This window comes from Erigeron canadensis, chromosome 9, assembly GCF_010389155.1.
Source record: "Erigeron canadensis isolate Cc75 chromosome 9, C_canadensis_v1, whole genome shotgun sequence".
Classification (NCBI taxonomy): domain Eukaryota; kingdom Viridiplantae; phylum Streptophyta; class Magnoliopsida; order Asterales; family Asteraceae; genus Erigeron; species Erigeron canadensis.
Genome location: NC_057769.1, coordinates 31,579,058 through 31,606,398, shown reverse-complemented (window position 1 = coordinate 31,606,398; position 27,341 = coordinate 31,579,058). Strand labels below are relative to the sequence as shown.

General features: G+C 34.6%; 2 protein-coding genes and 1 pseudogene across 2 annotated transcripts; all 3 read right to left on the bottom strand.

Annotated features, from left to right (window-relative positions):
• Nucleotides 1-2,740: 2,740 nt before the first annotated feature.
• On the bottom strand, nt 2,741-4,302 carry LOC122582342 (beta-1,6-galactosyltransferase GALT29A-like). Its single transcript, XM_043754711.1, has one exon. It carries the CDS (start codon nt 4,072-4,074, stop codon nt 2,896-2,898), a length of 1,179 nt encoding a protein of 392 aa, XP_043610646.1. The 5' UTR covers nt 4,075-4,302; the 3' UTR covers nt 2,741-2,895.
• Nucleotides 4,303-6,985: 2,683 nt separating this feature from the next.
• On the bottom strand, nt 6,986-8,949 carry LOC122583580 (annotated as a pseudogene).
• A 1,967-nt stretch (nt 8,950-10,916) lies between these two features.
• LOC122581867 (protein SUPPRESSOR OF K(+) TRANSPORT GROWTH DEFECT 1-like) lies at nt 10,917-18,162 on the bottom strand. Its single transcript, XM_043754183.1, has 8 exons — nt 17,487-18,162; nt 15,770-15,875; nt 13,913-14,111; nt 13,215-13,283; nt 13,039-13,113; nt 12,271-12,369; nt 12,038-12,193; nt 10,917-11,210 (listed from the first exon to the last, which is right to left on the bottom strand). The coding sequence occupies exons 1-8, from the start codon at nt 17,959-17,961 to the stop codon at nt 11,085-11,087; spliced, it is 1,305 nt and encodes a 434-aa protein (XP_043610118.1). The 5' UTR covers nt 17,962-18,162; the 3' UTR covers nt 10,917-11,084.
• Between the last annotated feature and the right edge of the window lie 9,179 nt (nt 18,163-27,341).

Genomic DNA, 27,341 nt, shown 5'->3' with positions numbered 1-27,341 from the left:
GTCCTTCCATCTGTCAAACAAGTTTTTTTTTTTCTTTGAACAAAGACTAAATAGTTAGTAGTTAAATTACACTAACATCCAACTGAGCAATGTGCGGAGTTTGAACCGTGTATGAAATCCAAGACTCTCATTTGTCCGATGCAATTAATAAAAGAGATTTGCTAACTATTTCCCATAGAACACTAGTTATAATGCTTTCAAAGAAGTCCGTATTTATTAAATTATCTAAAGTTACATTTAAAACTCATTAATTCAATATGAGAAATGTCAATTTTACATGTATCATAAATATATGATTTTAATTTGATGAAAATTTTATATGTATCATAAATATATGATTTTAATTTGATTTCATTAAATGCATTATAACTAGTGACACTGGTTAGTAAATCCCTTAATTAAAACCCAACATAACACACGTAGCGTTGGTTTTATACTTTCCACACCATTCATAGCATTTGACATGTCGGTTTCCGGTGATTTTGTGTAACCGGACACTACCACTTCCGGTATACTACTTTTACAGATCTTTTCACCCAAAAATTCTTTTACAAATTGAAAGCCAAATACGTCTATTTTGGGCAAAAACTTCGTAATGAGAAAGCGAAAGACAAAATAACTAAATACAGATCGCAACACAACAATAAAACCAGAACACCAATCCAATATCGAAACTACAATCTTCATATACTCGATTCTTTCACATTAGCTATGAGAATGTATAAGACCTTTTATGAAAGAGGAAAATTATTCGTAATATATGAATCAATATTTGTGGTAGTAATATCATATCATTTATAAAAGGAAAGACATCTGAAGTATGAAAATGAAATGATCCAAGAGTTTTTTGAAGCAAGACGGAACCTTTCTAATTATTTTTCGAACCACATTATGTATACATGTATAAAAATAATGCCACTAGCAAGAACTAGTAGCAAAAAAAGTACAGTTGCACAGTCTAGAAATATAACAAACGAATATACACTTTCTAGACACTTTTAGGACTTTGATTGCCAGAGAACTCATGCCACTTACGCGAACAAGACACAAGAAAAACCCCTACCATCGGAAGCCATACCACCGATTTTCACTCCGTGGTGTTATTGATGTGCTCCCAAACAAGCCCTAGGGGACGAGATCTAACGCACACAACCAATAATACACAAGCAACATTAACTATGACGAATAACTCTAAACGAACAAAACAGAGAGGGTTCCAACGAATAACTCTAAACGAACAAAACAGAGAGGGTTCCAAAGCCACTCTACCCATCTAATTTGGTTCTTCCATTCCTGTTCTTGTACCAAACAAAAGAGAGGGCAGTAATCGAATCATGTAAGGTGTCGCTGCTCTTATTTGTAGGAGAGAAAACTTCCTCATTACCACACGCCAAATGCTCCAACAGCCCGTATGGTTTAATGATTATCTTGGCATTGGTTGAGAAGTTAGAGAAATCCATGTGCTGCATCAAAGAGTTAGGCTCTGAATCTAATGGTAAGCCAATATCAAACCATTTCTTAATGGCATGCCAAACTTTCTTTCCAATGTCACACTCGGCCATTATATGCAAGGCAAATTTAAAATATTCAGCACAAAACCGACAAAATATTGATAGGATGTCCACACCTCTTTTTTTTTTTATATAGGTTGCCAACTCGTTTGAATCTGTGTACTAGAGGTGTGGACATCCTATCAATATTTTGTTACCTTCAGATGGAAGTTACACGTTATCTAGTAGGAATTCGAACAAAAGAAAGGATACAGGAATCAATGTACTTCCTCTTGCAGACTGAGAATTCGGTAATGCCATATAAAGACCACGCATACTTATCATCTATGGCACTTTAGGTGACCGGATTTACTCTGTCCACCACGGCATCTCTCTATTTAGTTCTTTTCTTTTCTTTTCTGTCTTTGCCTTCCAATGCCATTGGCATTCCAAGTTCCAAACATTTTGGTTTGCTTTGTGTTAATTAGATAGCAGGCGTCCATATACCTGATTTCATTCTTCACAATAAACTTGCTTGGCTTATTGCAAAGCTCTTGCTGTGGTTCAGGAGTATATCAAAATATTGAGTCCCTTTTTTCACATATCCTTACTTTATGACAATAATATCGCATGTGGAGTCCAAATTGTGAACTTGTTATCTACAACTTATCTGGTAGCTAGTATGAAATGCTGAATGTTTTACCTTGATAATGCACAGCCTTGAGTACATGGAGACTTGGTCTAACTTTGTCTTCCCTGCATTTTAGATTTTGTAAAACATGAAATCTTCCAGGATGTTTTCCAAATCGACTTGGGAGAGGCGCCTACGTATTTATAGGCTTATTGATTTATTTTTGGTCACTGACGCTTATGCTGATGCTGAGACAACATACATCATGGCAGACACAGATCTATTAAGAAGTTTCTTGTGGGCATGTGTTTACCTTACAGATTTTGCATTCAATTTTTAACGTAAATATAGAAAGAACAATAACGTTTTCGCGATAGTAATACATACCCCCTCACTTCATAACTATGTAGTTAAGGAGGACAATTGTCAAAGTGGACGTGTTGATTCATCTGTTGACCTATACTTGAAAGAACATACAAAAAAATTTCACTTCTTTCCCTATACAGTTTGAATCCCATTCTATGCATAGATATATAATCGCATAGGCATGTTATGCAGAAAGCTTGTGCTCTTTAAAGCAACAAAAGATCAAATGAACATAAAAGGAACTAAATCCATATGCCAACAAGAAACATTTGATTTCTTCAAATTTGATGTTACATACAATTTGTATTCCTTTACCATTCTATTACTAGTATTATCTGGTTCCCTTTAAGGGACACTTACAATGCAATTCTCACAAAAAACTAATTCAATCGTGTAGTATAAAACGTGTCATTTATGTATAACAACAGGAGGGAACTTGAACGTATCTGATATGAATGGAACTGCCTCAGGTCTCTCCACAAGATCCCGATACAAATCATACTCCGCTTCATAATCATGCAAATGAAGCTCCTTTTTCTGATTAGTATGATAATGATGCTTAGCAACGTCCGACTTCCCAAACCCAAAAATACTAACTTGATCACAAATCCCCAATGCAAGCATAACAGCTTGCATACCCGACGAATAATGGAAATTAGACCCATCATGTGAACCAGCCCAATCTTCTAACGGCTTCCCGGTTTCTTTAACAAACCTTGACACTGAATAATACTTTACAATTCGTGCACACAACACATCAAATTGGGGGTCAGTTATCATCAAAGGCGCCTTATGTGTCGCGTTACACACAACATAATCAAGAAAATGCATCATTTGACACATGTACATCATTATAGGTACTTTTTCACCATAAGGGTGACAAAAACAACTTTCTTTTCTAGCACACAAATGCAAAATGTTACTATTAACAAACGAAAGGCTCGTTTTCGTACCTACAATACGTTCAAAACCGCTCGTTCTAGCGTTATTCAACCTGATCACAAACTCATGCTCATCAATCACATTACCAAGATTAGATTTTAACAAAATCCCACTATTTCCCACAACTGCACAAGATTTAAACTTTGACCCTTTTTCAAAAACAGTCCCATTTCCACCCCCTTCTAAAATCTTGACCACATTCGCCATATCCGACATTATATCAGCCCGAAATCGATGATTTCTCCACCACTTCTGTAAATACCGCCGGAAATCCAACCACAGCCGGTAAATCTCCGGCGACCGGAGATTCACCGGAACCCCTTTGGCCGACCTAACACGTATATCAATCCTGTACTTCCCTGACATCAAGAAAGACCTTTGCCGCCCATTTTCTAACCCTCTAAAATTACCACCCACCAACTGTTCGACGTTTTGCCTCAATGAAGTTTCAGCCAAATCAACACTAGCAAACTTCAATAATGTCTCATTAAATACCGGCAAACGCTTCTGTAGTTCTACTCCAGTGGTCCTGTAAAAGAACTCTCCGGCGCCGGAGCCGCCGGTGACCAGAATTCTGAAGCAAAGAGTGAAGGCAGCTGCCGCTAGAAACAATACACTGAAAATGGGACGAACTGATCTCTTCATTGTAAAACACTATCTAGTCAACGGTAGTCAAAACCCAGATAATGGATTTTGTTCATTGTTACAAAATTGTGAGATTTTCACGAACACATAGTTAAAGGTGTGACAAGTGTGTGTAATTCTGTTAGATCTAACAAAGGATTTTGGTGAGAATCTAGCAGAGTGGTAGAGATAAACTAGAGGTGCATGAGGTAGATATATCATAGCAAGTGAGTGATTTAGTGTTTATTGATTTTTACAGTATTTTTTAATAAGGAAAATCTTTTTATAAGTGCAGTGTGGATATTGGATAGAGTGTATAAATCAATTTTAAAAAATTCAGCACCACACTTCATGACCATTTTTTTTTTTTTTTAAAAACATTCGGTCGAGAAACTTCACCGTATAATAGTGAAGCCTTGCACGTACCCTAGACAACAAGAAAGTATGCGACATCTGAGAAACCTCACCGTATAATAGTGAAGTCTTACACGTCCCCTAGACAACGAGATGTTGACTCTGACCATTTATTTAGTGTGTTATACATTTTGTGTATGACAATGAAATTTTTTATATAAAGGATCATTACGTTATATAAATGGGTGAATGATAAACTGAGACATGATATAATTTAATCGTCACCAGCTATACCTTTACTCTCCTGTAAAGAAAGATTGATTTATTGATTAACAATTTGTTTATGTATTTTGATGGTGAAAGAGGTGAACAAGACATGGAACCATTAATTTAGTTTAAATAATGAATAATACCCAAATTCAAAAAGGATTGATGTTGAAATGTTGAATCTAGATCCTGCTATATAAAAATTAAATGAAGAGTTCCTTAAAAAATTTTTTAACGGTATTTTATTCTATTCCTACTTTTAAATTACACATATACCTAGAAATCAGAACTCTCGAAATATCTCTATTAATCCACCTTCACAAATGCTGAAGTTATTTTCATATTGAAAGGTTAAATTACAATGATTTTGATCCTTCGATTAGATTTCAATGATTAAGATGATCCATATAAATTATTCTCAATGTTGAAATGTCCCAATTAAAATGATCATTTTTGTCCTTAGATTAATTTATAAATTAAACTCTTATCTTATCAATTTACATTTTAAATCATATTTTTTAAAATATCTCTATTACCATATTTACATGAATTACATTTAATCAGTCTATATCACTCAACCTCGCCACCATCACCAATCGTCATTGCCATAACCACCACGAACATTACGCAAGTATCATGCTAGTTGTACTAAAAAGTTAATAGAGAAATAAATTAAATGAATTTCTTTTTTTTTGCTGTTCTAAAATAAAAATTAAATGAAAATTTCGAAGTTCTATATAGATTGATTAACTACCATTATATTGGGCTGGTTAATGGCCAAAACGTTTTGAAATAATCTGGGTAGTTTGGTACTTTACCTGTAAGTAAATCTTCTGAAATGGTTGAAATGATTAAATAAATTAATATTAATATTAATATAATTAAATTAAATAAAACTGTTAACTCTGATGTTATGTTCTTAAGTTCCTTATTAAAAGAAAAAAAAAGATGAGATTAGAAGATAATCAATCCTTTCTAATCATCCCAAAAGTGGGAGGAAGATTTAAGGAATAAAATCAACTAAATTATCACTCCAATTCTTATCATTTCCCTTCTCTTCCACCTTAAAAAAAACTCAAGAACACAAATTGTTTCAAGATCATTTGAATTCCTTTCTTTTCATCCCTTAAAAAAACTCAAGAACATAACATAAGTGAAAGATTTTTTTTTCCCACAAAACCTTAACAGAAAAACCTTCCGTTTTTTTAATTTTTATGTACGGTATTATATTTATGCGACATCTATGCTCACCAGCAAGAGTTTTGTTTCTAAAGATGGATATTTTTGTAAGGACATCATGGTATTATGCTACTACGAGATGTTTAAAAAAGTATTTAACACTTATTAAATTAAATTCATATTTGCAAATTCTACCACACAAGTGATTCATATTCCGAATTGCTAGATATGATTGTAAAGTGTAATACTTTTTGGTTTATAGATTGGTGGATTTCTGGAAAAAAAAAAAAAAAAAAGGAAAAAATTTTTTTTAATCGTCAATTGATAAAAAAAAATCTCAACTTGACAATGAATAATAATGAATAATCGGTTGTCTAAACCGGATCCTGCTATCACGAGCTGCATAAGGTGCTAGAGGAAAAGCTCCACTAGGCTTCGTTTAACAACCATAGATTAAGGAAGTGTTTGGTACAATGGAATAGAAATGGTGGAAAGGGAATGGGAAAAACTTCTCATGTTTGGTTGCAATAGAGAATGCCAAAGAGAATCGAGAAATGAGAATCGATTCCATTCCCTCCATTCTCAATAAATTGTAGAGAATGGATGGGAATGGAAAAAAAATTTATTTTTTTGTTTTAATGATGTTATATATATTAAATTTAGTATTTATTTAAAATTTTATATTTTTCATATATTCATTCTCTGCTTGTACCAAGCGACGAAATCTTTTCTCTTTTCAAATACCCATTTTCTTTCCCACTATATTCATTCTCTATTACATTTTCATTCTCTTTGATTTACTCGTACCAAACACCCGAAGAGGCTACCCAATGGCACTCGTTCCTCACTAGTCCGCCTTGGAGGGATTAGTCCACACCATTGGGTGGGACTAGTCCTCCACTCATCCGGTTCACTAGTCCCTGCAGGGACGAGTCTTTTTATGTTTGTAGTTTTTTTTAATGCTATATATAAAGAAGAAGATAAAAAAAATTAGTGGGTCCAAAACTAATACTTGAAGGATGAGTGCATTAGGTATGTTTCGAGAAATTAGTTCTTGGAGCATTTTTTGTTAATGTGGTGCTAATAGGGACTAGTCCTTATGCCATTGGGTAGCTTCTAATAGAGTACAAATTTACACCTGACAAGGTTGTAAAACGTCATTGACAATATGGGCACAGAAAAACAAATAGAAAACTACTAATAACTTGCCTAAAGAAGCGTTGTGCATTTAACCAACGAATATATTAACATTTGTGTGACACAAATCGGTCAAACCAAAAATCAATTCTCACCCATACTCGGCAACCAACCCACACGTGAACACTAAATTACCCTTATGCAGAGTTGCGGACATATCCGAGTAAATTAAACCCACTGACCCAATTTACAACCCGATTTACCCAACAACATACAAATTATTCAAACACTAAAAAACATATATAAAAAAACACTGGTTTTGAATTTAAGATTCGAGTCCTTTGTTAAAGGCGATAGCAAAAGTTTCCAATTTTTTTTGAACGACATTCAATTTCACTCCTACTACTAAATTACACTGGTCTATAGTTATTCTATTCTATAGTCCTTTGTTAAAGGCAAGAAGCATGGTTGGATCAGTTGTAAACACCCTTACCTCTAGAGACAGAAGTCATGGGTTCGATCCTCATCCCATGTAAAGGTTGGAGGGCATTTTTAACCATTTAGGTAGAAACTAGAAGCAGTCTCTCTACTTAGGTAGAGGTAAGGTCTGCCTACATCTTAACCTCCCCCATACACCATCGAGGTACTGGGGCTCAAAACTCGCGGAAAGCGGCACTGAGCAGTTACTTACTTTTTTTTTTTTTAGTCCTTTGTAAAAGACGGTAGCAAAAGTTTCCATTTGGTTAGGGTTAAGGCACACACTAATCTCAATGTCTTGCTTGGATTGTTTGCCCCCATTTAAAGGTATGAGGAATGCGCCATGAACGAAACCATAGTCCATATGAACTATTTCAAACTTTTTCGATTTCCCCCACCAGAAATCCAAGTCATAATATCTTAGTTTTGGTGGCCCGTAAATCGCTATTAATGTTTTTGGCCACCCCCTGACAACATCTGATCCATGAATTTATCTCCCAGCATTCCATCTTTATCGGCTAGCATTTGATGTAGATTCTCTCCGATTAATTTAGCAGCATCTATAAAGCCTTCATTTCCAGCTAAAAGACTTGTTTTTGCATTCGTAACAATCGTGTTAATACAGTTGCCCATGTAGGATGCTGGAATAGGTGGATCCAAACGATCCACTGCGAACATGAATCCTTGATGTTCATATTCAGTGCGTGCCTTTGCAATACAACACCATATATATGCACATGTTATTGTAAAGGCAGATATATACGATAATGTTGGCACTTGAGTGAAAACCAATTTTTTTCAACCATTCAATGCTACTTCGTGTCAAGACAAATGTCGATCGGACATTATCATTTGGGCCGAATAGCTTTGGGGGTTGATACTCTTTACCAAAAACAGTTTCAAACTTGGCGTTCACTAGAGTTAATTTATCTCGTTCTGGGTAATTGACCACTCTTTCGTAAAAAGGTAAAATTCCATTGGCTAAAAATGACTCATCTGTGCTAGATTGAGCAATCGATGTTCACGCATTTAAGAAGCAAAACAAGGAGCTACCATCAGCAAGGCAATGGTTATAATTCACACCAATGGTAAAACCACAATTTGGAAAAAGTGTAACTTGAAGGGAGAAGACCGAGATCTTAATGTAATCTTATACTTTAGCACAGTCTCCGATTGGCGGGGTAAGATGGTAAAACTTATCACTTTTACGAGGATGGTATCCTGTAAAAACACTAAAATCAAGATTACACTTTGCAAAGGTAACCTTGACAGAATCACCTTCAACATAACGAATTTCGGGTATAGTGGTAGTACTAGGGTATATGATAATGTTACCAGCAAAAGGTTGAAAATGTTGAAGGGTTATTGATAATGAGCGTTTAATCTTGGGAACAATGGTTTCGGGGAATTCAGTTTCAGTGAGTGATGGAAGTTGACAAAAAAAAAAACAAAGTGAACAGGGGGCGCAACAATTTGTGGTATACATTAGATTTCTCAAGGATATATAAGATAGGAATGGAAGCTAGGGATGAGCACAGTCTTAAAACCGGACCGAACCGGACCGGACCGGCAAAACCCGAAACCCGGAAATCGTCTAAACCAGGAATCGAAGACCGGACCGATTGGAGGTCAGTTCGGTTCGGTCCAACCCGGAAATTATCAGTCCGGTCCCGGTCTAAACCGATTGGCCCTGTGTTTTTTGGCAGCTTTGCTGGGCTACATAACTTGGGCTTTAGCCCACCTGTACATGTGAAGGCAAGCAGCATAGAATCTAACGAGCTGTACATAATTTGAATTTGAACAACATATATACATACATTTTCGAACAGGATATATATACATGAACAATTGTACAACTGATTGGATTTGCAAGAACAGATTACACTGAACAACATACTAAAGCAATATAAGAACAGGATATATATATATATATATATATATATTATATAAATACATGAACAACAGTATAACGAAAGCAATATATATAGATTTTCGAACATACATACATATATACTAATACATGAACAGAAAGCAACATACATATATACAAATACAAAACTGATTTCGAACAGAATATATATATACATGATCAGGGTTTTTAAAAAATATATAGGGTTTTTCAAGAAAAAACATAACAAAGGAGATGACATAATTACATACCATTGATGACGAAAAAGACATTGTTGTGAGAAAGAAGATGATATCAGATAGTTTCCTTTTTTTTTTTCCAGACGTGAGATTGTGAGAGGGGAGATCAAAGAGATCAGTGTTATAAATAACGGTTGTTATAACGGTAACGGAGGTCCAGTGTTACGTTAAGGGGGTTGGAGGGTAAATTTAAAGGTCTGAGGATTTAACGGCCGTTATAACGGATTTAAGGATCTTAACGGCCTTTATAACGGGATTTAACGGTCAAATAACGGAATTTAACGGAGCTTAACGGTCAAAAGACATTTTTTGGCTAATTTTGTTAGGATATTGCTAATATATATATATATATATATATATTTTATATAAATTCCTTTATATTTTATAGTCTCTGTTATAACGCCATTATAACTCCGCGAAATGATATTTAACCTTAAAGGTGGTCGACCGCCGAGTGTTATTTACAACCTTGAAAGAGATCTTATAATGTGAGAAAAAAGAGGCAAACGGTTTAGTTTACTATACTTCTTTTTTTGTTTTTTAGGTCCATGCATAAGCCCAATAAAAAAACCTAATAAACCCTTGCACTTCCGGGTTTTTTTCAGGTATCCGGGTATTTCCGGGTATAGACCGAACCAGACCGATAACCCAAAATGTACAATACGATTTAGTTCCGGGTCGGGTCGGTCCGGTCCGAGCCGGGTTCGGTCGGTCTTGGGCCGGTCCTCGGGTTTCCGGTCCTAATGCTCATCCTAATGGAAGCCATTAATTAGCTAGCAATGTATTGCCAAACTGATCGATGAGTAGTAGTGTATATATATATATATATATAATGAGAAGTAGTAATGAAATAAAGTAAAGGCCAAGTACATGAAAGTTATGCGAGTAAAGTAATTATCACGTGATAATAAGAAAACTACACATATATCTTGTGGGGTGAAAAATGTGTAGAACATGGAATACGAAGAAACTGATAAATATTAAACATCATTATCGTACAAAGTACAAACAGCAAGCAATGTCGGAGGCAATGTCGGAAGATGAATTTCGTTCAGTCTTTATTTTATTTTTTTTAAATTCAAAATGTGGTTCATGTGTCCGTTTTTAATTATAATTGGGCGTGTAACATCTCTCAAGGTCCAGTTCACGATTCAATTTATATTCAGTATCGAAGGAAGATACTTACAGCTGGTAACTGCGGCTAACCCTCATGTTCGGTAACAAATAGAGTATCTGACACTGTTCAAACTTACAATCAGTAAAATGTGTTTGTTTTTAATATACATGATCCTAGCAAGTAATTTAAAAAGTTAATCACACGTTTAAGTTTTAATTAGATAAAAGGAAAACACAGTAACTTTGTAAATTTTTCACCTGAAAAAGGCTTAAACAAGCTCAAACTTATATAATGATCCAAGACATAGTAGTAAAGTTACATTTGACATGAATAGATACAGCCTCACCATTTGTTAACCTTCCTCCCCAAACTCTTTTGTGAATCTCTCGTGAACCTCAAGGTCGCTTTTGCTCACAGTTGGCCTCTGCCTTGCGAGAACCTTGTCGAAGTCTGCTCGTATGATAGGTGGTGGACTAATCTGCATTAGAATCAATCATGAGACAAGCAATCAAGGTTAGACTAAAGCAAATAGGGACAACATTTATGGATCATGCATTTTTCATTTAAAGGTGACATAAGTGAGTGTTTGGATTTGTGTCGATGATGATTAATATCATAACACGATCCTAGAGATAGTGTTTGGCTATGTTTACATTGTTTAAAATGGCAAAATCAAATAAATCACTGTTTTGAGAGTTTGGGTAAAAGGTTATACCCCGTGTGAATTGCATTCAAACAAAAAAAAGATTCAGGCAACATGACTGAGTTGGGCACAAGGCATCATGTTTTGATAGTTTGACATTGACTGAGTTTGGGCACAAGGCATCATGTTTTGAGAGTTTGTCAAATTGTTATGAACACAATGGCCAAAAAAGACATTCTTATATCGCTAGAGTATCCATTTGAAATATCAACTTGGTTTTATTTTTATCTCCTATAATAACTTCTTTATACACTAATTATTAACAAACTAATTAAATAAAATTCATGTCTAATTCCATCATCATTTTTCATAACAGAACAGTCAATACCTAGAACTACAGATGAAAATTGATATAATATAGCCAAAAGGTGGGCTCTAAAACAAAGACTTTCAGTTTTCCTATTAATTATCATATTTGCAGCTTGATTATCATCAAAAACTTGTTATTACCTTGGATAATAAGAATTGCAATCACTTCATACAAACACTGTATACTTATTATTGCAACTTCGTACCACACACCCAAACACCTCAAATAATTTTTGAATAAAATTCCTACTTTTCAAATCATAAGCTTTAACTATGAAGATATATCACATTACCTTTGACGCCAGCCCTTTTGCAGCAAGATCCTGCATGGTGATCTGAACAGCCCCACGTTGTTTTGGCCCACATGGTACCCACAAATCATCATGTGTGTTAACGAAGAACATGGCATCTTGGGTTTTACGTACAGGTTCAAATAAAACATCCTTAACCTACAAAAGCCATGTATAGGAGACTTAGCAAATACAGTACGTATTCGGTACGCAAAAAACCAAAGAGTTTCACTTACACAAACAGCAATGTCAGAACCAGAAAATCCTTCCGTCTTACGAGCCAAGGATTCAAAATCACTTTCAGTTAAGTTGTTAGGAGTGTCTCCCAAATGCACCTGCATATTATCACAAAATGTAAGCCACTTGTTACAAAAGTTCATAAACCTGCAACAGAGTTGGCAATTTTGGCACATTTATTTAGGTATAAAAAGATTTGGGTTATGTCTACCTCTAACATGTCAGATGTCACTCAAAGTGTCCTTATAAGTAAATAAAAGATTTGGGTAAAACATACAAATTAGCCATAAAGAAAGCGATTCAAAAATCGACCAAAGTGTCCTTTTATCACACACCTCAAAAAAGAGTTCTATGCAAATAAAAATATATCGTTATATCCAATACAGTTTTGCAGTCATGCTCAACCTTTTTTAACCAAAGTTGAGCAAAATGTTGTTCAGGACTTCAGGTCAACCTAACTTGTTTTATATCATACTAAAAGTTTCCTATTTTGAGTTGTTGCCAGCCCATTCACCCTTTTTCAACATACATTGGATAAATGTTTTCCAGGTCAACCCACCCCGTTTTTAATCATACATAAAGTTGACTGTTTTAACTTGCTACCAACCTGCCTGCCTCGCTCATTATGCCACCTATACATGCATATAATTAAGATACTACTTTACTAGAATCCAAACATGACGAAAAAGCATATTCCAAAAACAAATACATATTAGGGGAACTAGGAAGGGCTAAGAAAGTGTAAATTTACAGAAGGCCAACATTACTTTAAACATGTGCTGTCGCGCCTTCATATCTGGGAGTGGAATATAAATACGCTTATCAAATCGCCGTCGGATAGCCTACAAGACATAATAAACTCTTAGTTGGCTGGAAAATTAGAATAAACTATTAGTTGGCTGGAAAATTAGGATTCAATACATTTTATAGGTTTCTAACAAACCTGATCCAGAGAGTAGGGTGTATTTGTTGCGGCAAGTACTAAAACCTTGTCATCATTGTGCCCAACACCCTGAAACAATGAAACACACAAATTTAAGAATTAGGCTATTGTAACACCAAGAGACCACAACCTATAAGATACCATTCAGGTGTATTATTATGTACTTATACAGTAGGCATTATCGTATTCAGCACTAAACTATAGAAGGTGTTAAAATCATGATTCAATAAGGCAATTCAGTTGCAATATTGATCAAACAATCACTTTTCATTCATAACCAAGTTGAGATAGAGCACTTGAATCATCCATGTCTTTGATTCAGTTATAACTATTAAAAATTCAGAGCTAGAATTCTCATTAAGTCAAACAGGCTTTATCAAGCAGACCCTAAGCAAACCTTTTCGGAATATTATACTGGACAAAACAATGACCATACCCAACATGGGGAGGTGAGATGGAGACTCTCACCTCTACCTGTGGGTAGAGAGACTACTTTCGAAATACTGGACAAAGGCTTTGCATACAAATTACTGAAACTAGGAGATGCCATTTCACCATTTATGATTATTTATTTTAAGAACCTAACATAAACAGGACAAACCTTAATTCTTTTCTAGAAGATTAACAAACGTGAGAAAGAATATTTGCAGTTATAGGACCTAAGAGCAATTTATATTTCTAGTTTGGTTTCCAATCACCTGCATCTGAACAAGAATTTCAGTTTTAATACGCCTTGAAGCTTCACTTTCATTGCCTTCTCCACGCTGCCCACTGAGAGAATCAATCTCATCGATAAAAATGATGGAGGGTGCACTTTCACGAGCCATTTCAAAAAGATTTGACACCAGCTTTTCACTTTCTCCCATCCACTTTGATACAAGATCTGAAGAAGAAACACTGCAGGAAAGCAGCAGTTGGCACTTGCCAACTTATTGGCCTCAGTCCATGAACACAAATAACCCAAAGAGAAGCACCATCAACAGTCAATGAAAGAGATATATGAAATCTATAATCAAGTATTCTTGTGAAAAAAGAGAACATGGTTAGCGCTTGCCAGCTTATTGGCCAATGGTAAGAGACTATAGAGGTAACATTTTTGGACGACTAAATTTTGATATAGTATGTATCTAACAAATGAAAACGTCATCCACGATACGTCTACAAAAACCTCCTAATTTGCTTTTCAAAGGAATCAGTAATTTTTCTATTATAGTTTTTGTAATCACATTTAGCCCATTAAACTTTTCTATATAAGATATATCTTCGAAGCAAAACTGCAAAAGGGGTCATTCACGTGCATGAAAGAGCATACGAATGAGAAAAGAAGTTTATTTAAAAAGCAATGTATCATGCTACTTTAGTTTCCAGTTCATCATAAGTAGAGATTATGATTTGGCCATGGACTAAAAATACACTTGGGGATATTTTTGACCCAGTTCCTTTATAGTATTTACCCAAAATAAATTTTGACCCATTAAAGATAAGGCAGTACCAAAGGTGAAAGGACTCATAAGATATTTCACGATCAACTAAAAGTCAGATTTTGACCCAAACATCCTCTTTTGCCAAACAAACCTTCATTAACTATTTCACGATCAACTAAAAGTCAGATTTTTGTCAACTAGTTTAATTCATATTAATTACCAAAGGTGAAAGGACTCATAAGATATTAAAATTAGTACCAAAAAAGCTTGAAGTGGCTGTGTGTTGCTAGTTTCTCCATCTTTTTTTAAGCTTCTAAGTTTTTTGAAAGTACTTTTCAAGAAGTATTCAGGTCAATTTAGTGAGTTACTAAAGCGTTATGGTGCATTGCAGCATTATGGCCTTATGGGTCAACACATTGAGAGGCCATCATATACAATAGCCTACTGCCTATGGACTGAACAAACAAGTTAAGAAGCTAAACAAGATAGGATATGATGGCCTCTCAATGTGTTGACCCATAAGGCCATGAAGCTGCAATGCACCATAACGCTTTAGTAACTCACTAACTTGACCTGAATACTTCTTGAAAAGTACTTTCAAAAAACTTAGGAGCCTAAAAAAGGTACAATGGTGAATGGCCTATAAAAGATGGAGAAACTAGCAACACACAGCCACTTCAAGACTCTTAGAACACTCTTCCACTGATTTCTCTTGCTGATCCATTCACTGAAAATAGATAAAGGAGCTAATACTCTAGTGTACTTTCCGTTTTCAGGTCAAGAGAATATGATACAAGAATACATGGAAGTAACATGTTATTTCACTGACCCCCTTTCACCTCTACAGCTCTAACTCAATGGCAGGATGAAGCACTAGGTTCAGAAAAAGCATCTGTGAATACTACACTTATATATGTATATAGGCATCTGTTTGTGTGGGTAGAACTAGTCAAAATTGAAATATCACTAACCACGATTCTCAACATTTTGTACATACAAACAAGCTTAATGAAGAGATATCCAGGCTAAAAATGAGGCAATGTTCACTTAAACTACAAGAGATAATTTAAAGATCATGGCACATAGAAAGGTCTAATTTAATAATTTAGCTATAGTTATCCAGATTAACACCTGAAAAATGTAGAGTCTGCTTCTGTGGCAACCGCCTTTGCTAAGTATGACTTTCCTGTCCCAGGTGGGCCGTATAAAAGAAAAGCTCTCCAAGGCCGCCTTTTACCTACCACAGAAAAAAACTTCTTCATCATACAAAAGATTAAGACCCCAACTTGCTTGGGTGTGTAAGGTAACTTCAACTCATTAAAGACTCCTAGAAGATTCAAACAAATTAGATTATTAGTGTGGTATGTAATAGAAAGACGTGTATAGAAAGGTGAATGTAACAAGTTTGATAATAGGGTAAACAACTTTTGAACAAAACACCATAGACTCTGCAAAAAATGATGATTATAGTGATGGACATTTTGGGAAAATAGAAAGACGTGTATCGAAAGGTGAATGTAACAAGTTTGATAATAGGGTAAATAACTTTTGAACAAAACACCATAGACTCTGCAAAAAATGATGATTATAGTGATGGACATTTTGGGATAATAGAGGAGGTACTGAACTATTGTAGAGCTTCATACTACAAAAACACGAGTCTCACATGTCATGTTGACTTAGTTACTTGGGACAATAAATAAAAGTCATTCAGGGGGTAATTGCCTATATGAGACTACTTACTAAAGCTACTGAAGCTTTTTGAAATCAGCAAAAACATATAATCAACTGTAAAAAAATAAACTGTAACAAAACACAATACAGAAGATAGAATCTGGATTTGCTTCTACGGTTCTACCATAACAAGACGCAACAATCAGATAAGCAATTGTTTGAACATTTAGCAATTCTGCTTATCTAAGGATTTCAGAGGTAAAATAACCAGAATCTAATTAACAATTTAAATAAGCAATCCCTACAGCTTATTTCAACCTCAAATAAGCACATAATCATATGCAGTTCGCTTCTATTCAAACACTTAAAACTCGTTATCTACCATTCTACCTTATCAAAATACAAAAACCAGAAAAGCAATCCGAAACACCCCTTTAGCTCAATAATTTGACATTAAGTGGTTAAAAGAAAATGGTATGACCAAGACATAAAAAACATTGAACTGCATAAGTAATCATGCTTCTCTAAAGTCAATCAACTTTTTTCTGGCTGCATAAACCACTCTCAAAGTTCAATCTTATTACATGTTGTAAAAATTTTCATAAATTGAGTTGACATAAATGGAACAGTCATAAAACTTTGCTACAGAGTACAGTATCATTTAGTGACTATCCGAGTATCCGCAACATCTGCTACTTCAAGTGAGACTTCAAATAGAGAAAAATTCAATGGATAAGAACCAAGGTTCATAACTGTTCCATTAAGGTCAACTCAACTTACAAAAATTTCACAACAACGGAACATGGAAAATTGAACACTCCTTGCAACTAAAACAAAGTTGAACAACTCCGGTAGAGCAGTGACAATATTTCTCTTATTTATTATCAAGTCACAGAAACCAACTAATAAACATTATAACGAACAAATCCTCACGGCCCTTAACAACCCCTAATCTAATTATGATACTTATGCAGGTATTCGAGATCTTTTATTCTAAAGTACTTATCTACTTAAAATATAAGCCGGCCATGACCACTCACACTCCTCATAGGAAGTCTTGATTAATGCTTATCAATCCAAAGGCCACACAATCAGCATACAAACACTTAACTAAAGCAATCGAAAACACTCGTCTATACATCGAATGTATATATATCTATATAAAAATACTAACCAGTGAAAAACTGCGGAAACTTAACAGGCAAAATAACAGCTTCCTGTAAAGCCTGTTTAGCACTTTCAAGACCAGCAACATCATTCCATTTCACATTCGGTTTTTCTCGAACAATAGCCGAATTTAACCCGGCTCGCAGTTTCGAATTCTCACCATCTTCTCCACCACCATTTTCGCCGTCTTTAGGTTTACTTTTCGGTTTGGCAGCAACCGCCCCATCACCACCACCATTCGCAGTTCCACCCCCACCTTCATCTAACACAGCCCTAATCTCCTCGGCACGGCGTAAATATTCGGTGAATTTCTGGGTAATTGCTTCACGAATCTTGGGGTTTTTTTCGTATTTTAAATGAGTTTTGAAATACTCTAATGCGTTCATGTATAAAGGGAATGCCTTTGAGTAGTTTCCTGCATTATCTTCTTGTACTGCTTGTTTTACATACTCTATTGCTTGTTCTTTGAAATTGCTATACATGATGTGATATGTATATATATGTATATGTATATGTGTGTGTATTAGTGAAATCGGTTGATGGGTTTTGTAGATCGAGTGATTTGGGGTGAAACCCTTGATTGGATTTAGGTGAATTTTTTGTGGGGTTTTGATCGGAGGAAAAGGGGGGTGATGACGATGATGGTGATCAGGTGAAGGGTAGGGACGTGGTCTAAAATATGTCAGACAAATTTATACCACTCCCCTTTCATCACGATTTTGAACTTTTAAGAGTTTTTTATTGGAGAGAAAGCAAAAGAATATGAAAGATTTTTAAAACATTTGTATTTTTGAGTTTCATTAAAGAAAAGAAGAGAAAAGAAAGGAAAGGAGTTGGAAGGAGAGTTCAATACATTTTGATTATAATTTTTTTCTTTCACTTTTGGGATGATTTGGAAGGAAAGAAAATCTATCCCTTCTCTTCCATTCACCCCTCTTCTTTTCTTTCCCCTTCCTTTAAAAAAGAACTCGAGAACACAGCATTAGACTAACACTAGTAGCCCGTTCTTATCGTTTTTCGTCGGGGAACACCCTCGGAATGCCTGTTCTCAGTCCGGGGGCGTTCCGCGTGTTAAAAAAGCATGCCTATTTTAAAATCGAACGCGTCTGAAAGGCTTGGCTTGTAGTGGGTCAAACCCTTGGAAACCAAAATGAATTCATTTAATTCAGTTTTTTTTTAAAAGCAATTCATTTTTTATATATACATATCTTATATATACATACATTATACATATACTTATATATTTATCTATCTTCTTCTCCAACTTCTATATCTATATTTTTCTTTCAAAAATCAAAGAGAAAATCGCGATAATAGCCAATTTTTGTTGCGATCGTACCAAAATAGCCAAGTTTTTTCGGATTATCACAAAATAGCCATATAAATCGCAATAATCTGCAAGAATCGCAATAAGATCATGAGAATCGCAATGAGATCATAGAATCACAATGCGATCATAAAATCGCATAGAGATCATATAATCGCATAAAGATCATAGAATTGCATAGAGAACCTGCTGAATATTGAGATTCTGTAACAAATATATATATATATATATATATATATTTTATTATTATTATTATTTTTTTGCAATTTTGTCAACAATAAATAAAAAAAACATACTAGTTTATTACAAAATCCATGAATACAATGCTTCAGAATTTCTACCGTGTATAAATGGGTTGTGACAAATAATTATGAAAGTTCACACTAAAAAGTGTGAACTTTTATTTCTACACACTTTTTAGTGTGAAGAATTCCACACACTTTTAATTCAATATATTTGTATACACTAAAAAACGTGACAAAATTTTTAATTTGTTCACACTCACCTAATAATGTGAACAAATGCAATATGATTTGTAGTGTCGTGACTCGCAGTACTCGTAGAAACATCACTATTATAAAAAGTGACATCCAATGTCGTCTTCAAAAACCAAGAAATTATTTGGGATTTCGGCTCAAAAATACATATACGTCTCTAAATAATAAGTCAATGTAAAATCAGTCAAACATAATAATCACCATAAAATTAAGGGAAAAGTGAGTATGAAGTTGTTATGCACCCAACTTAAGTGAAAAACCCCTCACATACTAATATTTTAATATTTTAAATAAATACATGGCCCCCCATGATTTTTACCTTTTAAAAAAAGGTATGTGAGGGGTTTTTCACCTAACTTAGATGCCTAACAGCCTCATATTCCCTTCCCCCTAAAATTAAACTCAACATCTCGTTACAAGCAAATAATAATAATTTTGTATTATATTAAAAAAACAAAAACTTATTATCACCTACAAAAATATATAAAAAAAATATATAATAAATAAATAATATAATGTAAAAACCCTGGAAAATAATGGTGTAAAAACCCTCTTAGCAAAAAATTCTGATGTAAAAACCCTCTTAGTATGCCAGAATAAGTTACGGAGAAGGTTTCTTAGCAGTCAAGGTAATTTCTTAACCATCGCTTGTTAAAGTATTAGGTAAAAGGTACTTTAACTAACCACCTTTATACACTTTTGTATTTTATCATAGACAAATGCTATTGTCCAGATAATAGAGTATAAAGGTAAAATGTATTCCTCATAATCAGTGTCAAGTTTTGTAAGTACTTTCCATTGGTCGATACTTCATCTGGGTAAAATGTTCACTCGCTTCGCTGCCATGAACGTTTTCTTTTTTCCACTTGTTATCTTCGACTTCAACTGAAATGTCTTCAGTTCTGGTCAGATCTCGTGTAACACCCCGAGCTAGGCTCGAAGTGCACTGAAAAGCATGACACAAAATGGAATTATCGTAGAACGAGACTATATGAATATAAAAGGATTCCGTGAACCTAACAATTAGTTTTCAATGTCACAAATGCATAAAGAGCATACAACCATCAAGAGTTTACAAAACAATATCAAAAGATGGCTCATGATCCTAAGCGAGATCCCATCAACGGGTAATGAATCACGGATCCATGGTCATAGTCCAACTCCTAGCAATGAAATCAAGCTCTTGGATTCTCTTGCCTTGTCCTCAAACAAAAGTTATACGTTTATGTAGTTTATGTTAATGCCTCGAATTAGGTTCCAAAAATGAAGCTCGACTTTGAACGACTCGTTTGTGATGTACAGGGCACCAATAAAGTCTTAAGAGTACATTCCGGAAAGGTCGGGACGATCCTAGGACATTAGAAAGGAAGCTAGGAATCAACTAGGTGAAACTGGGCCCACTGCGTCGCATCAAGTGGACTGCGTCGCAGTCTTGATGTCGAGAATTCTGCTGCTTCGCAGCTTCATTAAACTGCGTCGCAGTCAACCCAGATCAGCACCAGCATCAGATTTACGAGCCAAACACCCCCAAAACACCCATTTAGACCCCATAGTCGACCAAGGAGGATCTAGGACTCGATTTCAAGCTTGAATCCACACATTTGGACATAAACAAACTCAAATGAACACAACCCATTACAAGATTTCATTTCAAAACATCAAATCTAGTTCCAAATTAGTTTTAACCCATTACAAACCCTAATTCGACCCTTGGCTCAATTTGAGACCCAAATTTACTAGAAATCAACTAGAGACAAGTTAATAAACATAAAATGATGATTATGAGATGAGTTTCACTTACCAAAACCTCTACAATAGCTCAAATCCGAATTTGACCTAATTGAAACTTAGTCTTGCACTTTGAAACTTTAAATTTTTGATATGATATTTAGATGAGGAAGAAGTAAATTATTCTTACATTAAATTGCCTTGAACAACCATAGATGGTGAATTAAATTAGAGAGGGAGTGAGTTTGAGTGTATTTAGTGAGGTGGGAGAGAAATGATAAAAGAAATGAATGAATGGATGAAGAGATGAATGGGTGGGGATAGGGTTGGGTTATCTTGGACGGGTCATGGATTGGGTACAACCCATGGATAGGATCCATATTCATTTACTAGTTAAAGTTAAAGGTTATCTAAATGAAATCGATTAGCACCAACTAATGACCTCGACTAGTACATAACTCTCGAATCGAACAATAAGTTGACCCATATGAACACATTGCACCCAATTGGACCTCATATTGCACTAAAACATATATTGATTAACTAATACTTAGTCAAATATACACATAGTCAAAGAGTCAAGAATCACAATTGTTACATCTTGACTGGAGTGAAACTCCAGTGGCATAGCTGTATATTGGCCACTGGACTTCTATTAGTTCTGGACAAATCTTATGGACTCCGGTCTGCATTGAATTCGCTCCAGTTTTACTTTACTGGATAACTGGACTAACAATATTCATTTATCTTTCGAAAGGATTTATATTAAACTCTTAATTATTTAATTAAAATAAGCACCTCCGAGCATTAGCCATTCGTAGGAGTGTTTCGTATTGAATATCCTTCGTATAATGATTCGAAAGGGTACATCATGAGACATCTAAAGTAAAACGTGTGGAGTATTATTACACTAAATAACTAAACGTGTTTTTATTAAAATTTATACTATCATATCGTAGTTATACACGCATGTAATAAACATATCTTATGAACCATATACAGTTTAAACCCATTTTTAAATAAGGGGTTTGCTAAATACAACCATTAGGGCTGTGTTTAAGGTGCATAAATTGTTTGTACATCTACCATGAAAATCAGGGGGCAGGCTTTTAATATGGAAGGTACAAGTTTTTTTATGCACGTTAAATACAACGGCTGTATTTAGCATTTCCCTTTAAATAATTATAATATCATTATTTTTCAGTAAATAGTATTTAAATTTAACTTTACACCATCAATATACAAAGATATAACATACATAACTTACTAACCATTTTCCATATAAAATATTTCTTATAGAAATGATAGATCCTCCTAAAATATTCTTCTAATAATCCTCCTAAAGTCATGATCATGACATCGGTTTAAATCAAAGGTTATGATTAGAAGAGACAATTAATGCGTTACACTTGTCATTTGTTCATGACTTTAAAGAAAAATACTTTATTTTTTCATGAAGCTTTTATAACAAGAAGTTTTGCATATTTCATCAATATTATCTATCTTATAACTAAAAGAGAAGGTTGGAGTTGACACCCTTTAAAGCTTTTTAATTTTAGGCCTAAAACTTTTTTCTAATTACTCTAGAGCGCTCTTTTTTTTTTTATATATAGATTTTTTATTTTTTATTTCCTTAAATAAAAGTTATATTTAAAACTCTATCATAAATTTTTTTATCAAAATAATTTTTTTAAAATTTTAAAGGTATATATAATATCCTTAAAACTCTCATAATAAATTATTTATATATATACAAACTAAATCATTATTAATCATTTTGATTAGTTTATATTATTGATCTACTTCCTATCTTTAATAAACAAATCACGTTCAGTAAATTTCTCAACACAAAAAGCATAAGGTTTTTTATATCACTTTAATTACACATGTGTAAGTCGTGGTGGTCAATTTCGTTTTCGGGTGGATACGGTACGGGCGTTGCCATACATCCGTTCTAAACTGGTTGTCACCGGACACATATGAGAATCGTATGGATTTGATGGGCGACGATCCAAGAGATGGTGGCGGTTTGATATGGTACGGGCTCCGCTCTTGCCGCCGGGTTCGCCGGAGATGGTGGTGGTGGCTGGAGATCATGGTGGTGACCGAAGGATCATGGTGGTGGTCAGAGATGGCCATGGTGGTGGTCGGTGATGGTGATGATGATGTATAAGTTACAATTTACACTTGGTCCTAATGGTCCTAAAATAAAGAGTGGTCCTAAAATAACTTTTTCATATATCTACCAATATACTAAAACAGGATTGAGGTATTTTTAAAATGACATGTGGCATATTTTTTAAGCGACGTGTGTCATCTTTAGTTATCTTTAATTTTATATATAACTTTATTAAATTAAATAAATTGAATAATTTTATATATAACCCGCTCTTATAGTTTTAGGTAATAAAAGTTATCTATACCATTTGAATGGTTTTTAAGTTATATGTTTAATCTGGCTACGAGCTTATGATAGATTTATTAGATTTAGATTAATTGATTTAACTTTCTTTCTACGTTTTTCTTGATTACATACTGTAATTTTTGTTACCATTAGTATATATGAGTATAATACCCGTGTGTTGCGACAAAATTTTATACCCACTTTTTTGGATGAATACATTGGTTACAAAGTGGAAATGTGATTTCACGCAAGCAAAGTTGAGATTTTATTTGCCTGTCATTTTGTTTTAGCAGTGACAATTTGTTATAAGAGTAAATGTGATATTTTAGTGTTGTAGTGTATGAAGGGGCATTTTGGGAACTATAAAGATATTTATTATAGATTTTTGTTATTTTACGAATGAGGTTGGTGGCTCATTTGTAAGGTCTTTGACCTTGGAGAAATCCACCTAGGTTCGGTCCCACTTCTCACATTTGTGGGGGCAGATTAATAGAGATTTTTTTTAGAGTCCCGGGTTTTATTTCAGACATGCGTGTAATTTAGGAGTAGGAGTAGATTTATATATCGTTCTAAAAAATGTAATATGATATGAACGATAATGAGTCAACCGTGCGACGCGCACGGATATTAGTACTATATATATATATATTTAGACTATATGAGGCCTAAAAAATACGATTAGTAGTTAAAATTATGGAGAAACAATTTTAAAAGAAATCCGGACATCTAAAGCCGGTGTTCATGCAATTATACATGGGGTTGCATGAATTTTTGCACCATGCTTTCTTTTTTCTCAAAAAACTAATGTCTTTGCTTTGAGATTTGATGTGTGTTTAAGTGTAACAATCGTGATTCTTGACTCTTTGACTTCGTGTACATTTTGACTAAGTATTTAGTTAATCAATATACGTTTAAGTGCAATTTGTGTTTTAATTGGGTTCAATGTGTTCAAAAAGGTCATTTATCATTTATTTGAGACTAATGTGCTAGTCGAGATCATTGTTAGTACTAATCGACTATTATATTTTAGATGATATCTAAATTAACTAGGAAACATGATATGGAACCTCCATGGGTTATACCCAACTTATGAACCACCCAACAAAACCCCACCTTATCCTTTCCCTACGACCCAATTCTCCTATCTATCCATTTCACTTTCCTTATCTCTTTCTCTCTCTATTCTCTTGTAAGAACACACACACAGATACATTCACTCTCTCTCTAAAATTCTTACATCAAAATAATTGTTTCAAGCAATATTTGTGTTAGGGTTATCATTTATATCATCATCTTCATATCATATCAAAATTTTGGGCAATTTCAAGTACAAGAACTTCTCATCTAGCAAATTTTCGGATTTGAGTCTTGGGTGGAAGATTTGGCAAGTAATTTCTAACTCAAAATCATCATTTAATGTTATTAATCTTGTTTATGGTCAACCCTAAGTAATTTTGGGTCAAAATGGGTTCTTGGAGTCAAAGATAGGGTTTTGAATGAAATTGAGTATAAATTGGTCTTAGATTGTGAAATGAAAGAGTTTTTGATGATGGGTTTTGTCCAAAATGTGTTGGTAACATGATTATTGGCTTCCAAAATGGTCAAAACGATTTTTGGGTCAAATTAGGGTTTCCTAGGGTTTTTATTTGGGCCAAGAATGGATTTGGACAAGATTAGATGTTATAGATCGAGTTTCTGTCGTGGGTTATGTTCAATTATGCTTGGAAACGAGTTTAGAAGTGTCTCATAATTGATTTTGAAGTCAAAATGAAGTTTGGGTGCAATTTGGGTTGAATTTGGGCAGGTTTTAACGATCGAACTCCGAGGACTGTTCTTGACAACAGTTCAGAACCAAGAAGAACTAATTAGAACCAAGATCCATTAGTTTTTAACGCCCATTAGTTACAGTTAAAACCAAGATGAACTAAAAGTCCGTTAGTTTTTAACGCCCATTAGATAAAGTTTAGAACCAAGATGAACTATTTAAAAACCATATGTAAGGTCTTGATTTGTAAGCATGTTATGTACATTAGTAGGTGGTGGACGCGAAGTAAACGTTGAACAACTATAAACCGATCATAAATCAATATTAACTACTTTGCCGATCAAGGTGAGTTTCGTAGCTCCCTACTCAATTGAGATTCAGGCTGAAAAGTGTACAACTTTTGTGCGTTGACTTGTTTGAGTGTGTAATTATATGTTTGCCTTGATTTGTGACATAGTTCAATTGTGCATACGCTTGATTTACTTGATTGATGACATGACTTGATTGGGCATATGTTTGAGTGTCTTGGGTGATGACATTATGGAGGACAAGAGGACAATTGAGGGACAATGTGTGTGTGCGTGAAAACATAGGACTTGTTAGGATACTTGTTAATATCATTATTACTTGTTCTTGCTTACTTGCATATTCTAAATACCTTGATATGTAGTTCATTATGTGAATACATGTATGAGGGTCATTGATGGACATGGTTGTTATGGAGACATTAATTGATTTATGGATTTACATGTTTTGTGACGGTTTTGTAGATGTGCAATTATGTGATTTGTTGTATGGTTATTGTGCATGTATGTTGAGTTGTTATAGGTTAATTGTGTATATATGGAGGACGGTAATGCCTTTGAAAGGTTGGTGATATGGTGGGAAGGTTGCGGGTGACCCTATATATAAGCATCAAAGGCCTTTCAAAAGTAGTATCGTACGAAGTATATACACATGGTGTTTTTGGTTATGTGTGGGCATTGATGGTCATGGATGAACAACTTATGTGCAATTGAGTACAATAAGATGCATGATGTGCAATTGAGTACAATGAGGTGCATGATATGCAATTGAGTACAATGAGGTGCATGATGTGCAATTGAGTACAATGAGGTGCATAATGACAATACAAACGGGTACTTTAAGTACTTGATGACATTTTACGGGTACTTTTAGTACTTGAGGACATTATGGACAACATGGGGACATTGAGGGACATTGGGTACAAGTGTGCAAATCTTAGATCATGTTTGGTGTTAATTTTGTATTGGTTGACATTGGTATGTACATGTTCTTGTTCATTCTTTCCTACGAACTCACCAACCTAGTGTTAACCTTATTTAGTACACTTTTCAGGTTACCAAGAGAATCCAAGAGGTGTTGGATGATTAATGCTTGTGCTAGAACTTGGGCTTGGACTTACATGGATCTAGGATTCATTTGCCCCCCCCCCCCCCTCCTTATTTTGCATTATGTGTTACATACTTGTTTGTTAATGTTGGATTCACCAAATCCCTTTTATTCATATAGTTCATGTTCTACGATAATCTCATGCATACGCTGTATCTTTTCAGTAATATTTCGAGCCTAACTCGGGGTGTTACATTAAGAGAAAGCGAAAACGGGAGAAAAAGAATGGTTCTTCTTTTGTCAAAGAGACCGATAATATCCAACGGGGATGAAAACAAATCGAGCAACGGAATCCGGTAATTGGAAGGCAACCGGAAAAGATAAAGGGATTTACAAAGGAAGAGCTCCGAGAGGGGAGAAGGCTAATTGGGTGATGCATGAATTTAGACTTGAAGGCAATTCTCATATTACACCTTGGCTAAATATGATAGTCCCTTACCTCCATTGATCGATGATCATTCTACAGATAAGAATAGTCTTTGACCCAAGACCAGTCACTGCTGGCTTTTCCTACTTCTCTCATGATGACCAACAGCCCCTCCAAGAGGAAGCTAGATATAGAGAGAAGCTTTGGCTCCAATGACAAAAAAAAATAAAAAATACCTATTTGAAAGATCAAAATGAAATAAACTAGTACAATAAAAGGTTCAAATGAGAAGGTATAGGTTGGTAGATATTCAGTTTTTCATTATATCTACTATGATATAAAGCATCATTGTTTTATTTAA